The 5,618-nt window shown below is 36.7% G+C and overlaps 1 protein-coding gene across 1 annotated transcript; it reads left to right on the forward strand.

Moving 5' to 3' along the window:
• Positions 1 to 703: 703 nt before the first annotated feature.
• LOC114410499 (TORTIFOLIA1-like protein 4) lies at positions 704 to 5,174 on the forward strand. The gene is made up of 5 exons (XM_028374488.1): positions 704 to 1,774; positions 1,944 to 2,046; positions 2,444 to 3,018; positions 3,743 to 4,221; positions 4,747 to 5,174. The coding sequence occupies exons 1-5, from the start codon at positions 941 to 943 to the stop codon at positions 4,757 to 4,759; spliced, it is 2,004 nt and encodes a 667-aa protein (XP_028230289.1). The 5' UTR covers positions 704 to 940; the 3' UTR covers positions 4,760 to 5,174.
• The last annotated feature ends 444 nt before the right edge of the window (positions 5,175 to 5,618 follow it).

The raw sequence follows: 5,618 nt of genomic DNA on the forward strand, positions 1-5,618 counted from the left end.
GACAAATTATATTTTAAAATAAAAATTAATCATTAATAAAATTAATAAATATTTCACACTAAGGAAAACAAATTAAACTCAAAACTTGTGATCTATCATAAGATAGATTGATAAATAATGTTAACTAAAACACTTTTCTTAATTGAATGGAAAATATTAAATATATAATCAATGTTTTTTTAACAAATATGTAATTAATATTAGCAAATATTAATGAATGGCTTCACACAGATAGGAAAGTAAAACAAAAAAAATGATTTAATACATTACGATTATAGAAAATATTTAATAAGAATTTTAAATGATTAAAAATATTTACATTTTTGAATCAATATTAACAAACTCATTATTTACTGTTTTAATTAGTTGTTTTAAAATTAAAAAACTCATTATATATTGTTTCTATCATTATGTTCTTAATAATTTTAACTATTTTAACCATTTAATTTTCATGTATTATCAATATTAATATTTTATATTATTAATTAAATATAAATTATTTAAATATAATTTTTAAAATAGTTATTAAAATTTTTTGACAAACTTATAATTTTGTAATTTGAAGAGAGTATAAAAATTATTTCCATTGTCAATAAATTTAAAATTAAATTCTTATTTTTTAGCAGGTAATTAAATTCTTATTTTAAGACATAGTAGAATAACTCAGAAAAAATAAAAAAAATATTCATCCAAGTCCAAAACTTATGCATCCATGCGCAGCACACAGGTTGAACTGCGTTGATTTATAAAATCCCAACGATAAAGAAAATCGCTTTAAGCAATCTACTCTCAAAAACACTCTTCCAAACTCTGCCGCCAAAATCACTCTCAACGCACCGTTTTAGCGGTTACTCACTCCTCAGCCGTTCCTTCCGCTTCTCGAATGCCGAGTCACTGACTCGCCGCCGCAGAGCCAAAAAAAAAAGAAAAGAAACCCACAATGTCTTCCCGGCGTCACTCACTAAGCGGCCCGCCACCACTCTCCGGCACCGAGTCGACTCATAACCTCCGACAGCGAGTCATCACGTGCCTTAACAAACTCTCCGACCGCGACACTCTCGCCGGCGCCGCCGCGGAACTCGAGTCCATCGCCAGAACCCTAAACCATGACTCGTTCTCCTCCTTCCTCTCTTGCATTCACAACACTGACTCCTCTTCCAAATCACCGGTTCGAAAACAATGCGTTCATCTCTTAAACGTTCTCTCGCGCTTCCACGGCGAAGCGCTTTCGCCTTTCATTTCAAAAATGCTCGCCACCGTGCTCCGGCGGCTCCGCGACACCGACTCCGCCGTGCGATCCGAGTGCGTGGACGCCGTGGCGTCGATGTCGTCGCGGATCACGCGGCCGCCGTTCTCCGCCACGTTCCTGCGGCCGCTCATGGACGCACTGGCGCAGGAGCAGGAAGCCAACGCGCAGATCGGCGCCGCGCTGTGCCTCGCGGCGGCGGTCGAGGCGGCGCCGGACCCCGACGCGGAGGCCCTTCGCCGGAGCGCGCTGCCGCGACTCGGGAAGCTCGTGAAGAGCGACGCGTGCAGGGCGCGGGCGGCACTGCTGGTACTGATCGGAAGCGTGGTCGGTGCTGGCGGCGCGTCGAGCCGCGGCGCGGTGAACTGGCTCGTGCCGTGCCTCGTGGAGTTCCTCGGCAGTGAGGACTGGACGGTGAGGAAGGCCGCGGCGGAGGCGCTGGCGAAGGTGGCTTCCGTGGAGAGAGATTTGGCGTCGCAGCATAAGGCTCTTTGTTTGGATTCGTTGCAGAATCGGAGATTTGATAAGGTATATTCCTAAATTTAATATTCTCAGATTATAATTATAATTGGAATAATATAATGCACTTGTGATGGTAGTGAAATTGAAAAGAGTTAAAGAATTGAAATAATAATAATAACGTTGATTGAATGTTATATTATATGATTGGAGTGAGTGGTAATGTTGTTTGTTACAGATCAAAGTGGTTCGGGAGACTATGAATCGTGCATTGGAGACGTGGAAGGAGGTAACTGAAGATGCTTCTGCTTCGCAAGTAAAGTCTGAATGTGCTTCTGTTGGTAAGGCTTGTTTCTTTCTTGCATTGTGATAAGTTCGCAAGTAAAGTTACTTTCCTAATAGTGATGAGAATCTTTCTGCTGGGTTTCCTTCAGTTTCAGTTTGGCTGAATTCAGTTTAAGAGTGTGAATAATAAATTATTGTAGTTGTGAGTTAGTTTGTTATGCACGTGAAGTTGGTAGTGAAAATTTGGGGGATGAATTTTCTGGATGATACTTACCCTTTTTTTTTTTTTTTTTGCAATGTTAAAACACAACCTGATCGAAAATTGTTCCATTTCAGAATTTGAACTTGAGACCTCTATATTTTCTTCATTTAACAGTTTTTAAGGAATGTAGCTTTTATAAATGCTGCCAAAGTAATCTTGTCATTTTTTGTTGTTGTTGGTTTTTCTCACAGGCACAGATGATGGTAAAAGTCAGTGTGCCACTAAAAGTTCACCCAATGTTGGCTTTAAGTCTTCTTCTAAAACAGTCACTGCCAACAGGTCCCCTGCATCTGTGGTTTCATTCATGTCGTCCATTAAAAGAGAGAGTTCTCTAAAGACTAATGAGAGGCATTTGAGAATGGGGACAATGCATCAGCAGGGTCATGAGAAATCCTCCGATGAGAAACTTGAAACTCCATTTTTGGGTTCCTCCCACTCAAATATGTCTAGGGAAGATGATATTAAAAGGTCTAATGTTGAAGTTTCTAAGCCACCCCCATATCAAAATCAAAATGGGGTAAATTCGAGGGCAGAGATAAAGCGTGTTCTCTTTAGCAAGATGTCTGATGAAAAAATGAGGAGATTCAGTGGTTCAAAATCTCGTGTAGTTCCATGTATTGATGATGATGATCTTGATGCAGATGTTATTGTCAACAATGCAAATGAAGTTTGTGAGAGCCCACAAGATGTTGAGGAGTTTGCTTTGATCCGTGAACAACTTCTTCAAATTGAAAACCAGCAATCAAATCTATTAGACCTCCTCCAGGTATACTATAGTGCCGTGATATATCTTTTGCCTTATTAAATCTAAATTATTTAGGCCAGTACTATTCCTGCTTATATGACTTTTTTATATTTAGCTTTTGAATTATTCTTCTTTTGTCTAGTTTTCTGACAGTCTGTCATGTTTGATAAATTGAATATTCCTATTCTTGATCCTTTCTTTTTCTGGCATTTTTAAACATGTTTGTGTGTTTTTCTTTCTGGTTCAGGATAATATTTTCCTTCCTGGACTAGTAAATTTGTAATATCAACAAGCTGCATACGTTAACACTTAACAGAAAATACGAAGTAGATTACCACATCCTTTTAGCTAATAATCTCTTTCTTTGTTTGGCTGAAATTCTAATAGTCCTATTGACAATAATACTCCTTTGTGGTTTACTGTTATTGATTTTCATCCTCATGACACATGTATAATGAATAAGGTATTGCCTTGTTATTTGAATGGGTAAAGCCTATACTTTGGCTGTCTTTAACTTTGGTCATCTTAATTATAATGTAGTCCACTCCCACCATTTCAATCCCCCCTGCATGGCTGCACGTCTACGGCATGTTTTAATTTGAAACTACCTTCTCCCTTGCATTTAAGCAGTTCTTCAGTAAATTGTGATACTCCATCACCTTGCTTAAAAACTTGTAGTATTTTTTTTTCTTCCAAAATAATAGTTATATTTTTTATTCGTGTCTTTGTCTTCATTTGAATATAGAGATTTATTGGAAGCTCCCAAAGTGGTATGAATTCTCTGGAGTCACGTGTACATGGCCTAGAGATGGCCCTGGATGAAATATCACATGATTTGGCAGTTTCAGGTGGCAGGGTTTCCAATATTGATGCCACAGAAGACACTTGTTGCAAGCTACCTGGTACTGACTTTTTGAGTTCTAAATTCTGGAAGAAGACAGAAGGTCGTTATTCCACATCAAGGTTCTCTTTAGGAAGCATACCATCAACAGATGCTGTGCATATTGCAACCAATAAAGATGGAAAAAGAGAAATATTAACTGCAAATAACAATAGATTGCAACATGGTAAGGGTGGATATTTTGTAAACCCATTGGCAGAAGTTCAAAGCGATTTGAAAGGGCATCATACATATAAACTTTCTAAAAACTTATTCCAAGATGCTGTGAGGAGATATGATGGCATTCAACCAGCTACTGAATCACTCAGGAACCAGAATATCAGGTAACTATATATCTGATTGCAGTACAAGTTAAATTATAATCTTTGAAAACAATATTCTTGTCCGCAATTGTTATATTTTGTTGCTCCTTTTATTTTAATTATGTAAATGAATTATGTTCGATCTGTGGCCTGTTGACTTTGGTTAAGTCATTTTAAGTGTCATGTTGCAACTGGTAAATCATTCTTTCAGTAATCTCACAATGTAGTAATTCTGGATTTAAAGACTTGCAGTTTTATTACTACCCGAATTACTACATATACAATTACACTAACAAACCTATTTTGCTCATTAATGATCCTTTGATGACATTAGAAAATCACCATCGTGGTTTAAGCCAGTCTAGTTTGTGACTCTATCTGGGTAACTGGGTTGTAATGTCAGTATTCACTTTATTCTTTGGACAGTCACTCATCATTATCTGCATCTATTTTTCATCCCCTTACACTCCAGTAAAACATTTGAAGTTCTGTTAATCGTATATGTGGGAGATAACTTATTATATTGTTTTCCTTGCACTTCATCAGGTCATCCGTGTAGTGAAGACAGCATTTTCTGAATGACTATTTTATTGCAGCAAAGCATCACAGAGTCACGGATCACTAATTTGTAGAGATGAATTTACGAAAGTCAATCTTTTCTTGCTTGTTGGTCCAGCTTGCAGTGCAGGAGAGTTGTTTACTTTAAAGCAATTATTAGTAAATTATTATTTAGAGAAGAAGGGTATTTTCTCCAAAATTATCCATATTGAGGCTGAGCCATCAGCTTGTGGATTCGGATGTAATATATATAGGTTAAGGAGTTTTACTGATGTGTTAGCTTAAACGAAGAAATATGATGCAGGCGTAGAGTTCTCTTGATATGTATCATAATTATCTGTCTTTGTCATCTTCATTAGAAAGAGGGGGAAAAATGATGAAGAGTTTTCGAGCTTCTGCCAGAATTGGCACATAGAGTGGGTATTGAAGATGAAAAATTAAAATTGATTCCTATTGTCGGAATCAGAGAAATTTACTCCACTTTTTTTTTATATAAAAAAAACTTACATATTTTAAGACCCTAAACAAACCATATTTTAATTTAAATAAAAAATGAAACTTAACAAAATTATATTTTGTAAAAACAATGTAGAAAACCATATTTCGAATAAAAAAATGTATAAAACCATATTCGACTAGTGCAGGAAAGCGTCCAAATTTTATCATTACTACAGTAATGAGTTAACTGTCATAAAAATTTGGGACTTCAAGTTGTTTTATGTATTCAGTAATTCAGAGAAGGAAAACAATGTATTCATGAGCCTGTGCTTGAAATGATTCATTTATCGTTAGCTGTACGAGGGTGTTCTTTATACGCCTGTAGTGATGTTTCTGGTTTGTTCTGCTATTTTCTTTTGCTT

Source organism: Glycine soja, chromosome 1 (assembly GCF_004193775.1).
Source record: "Glycine soja cultivar W05 chromosome 1, ASM419377v2, whole genome shotgun sequence".
NCBI lineage: Eukaryota > Viridiplantae > Streptophyta > Magnoliopsida > Fabales > Fabaceae > Glycine > Glycine soja.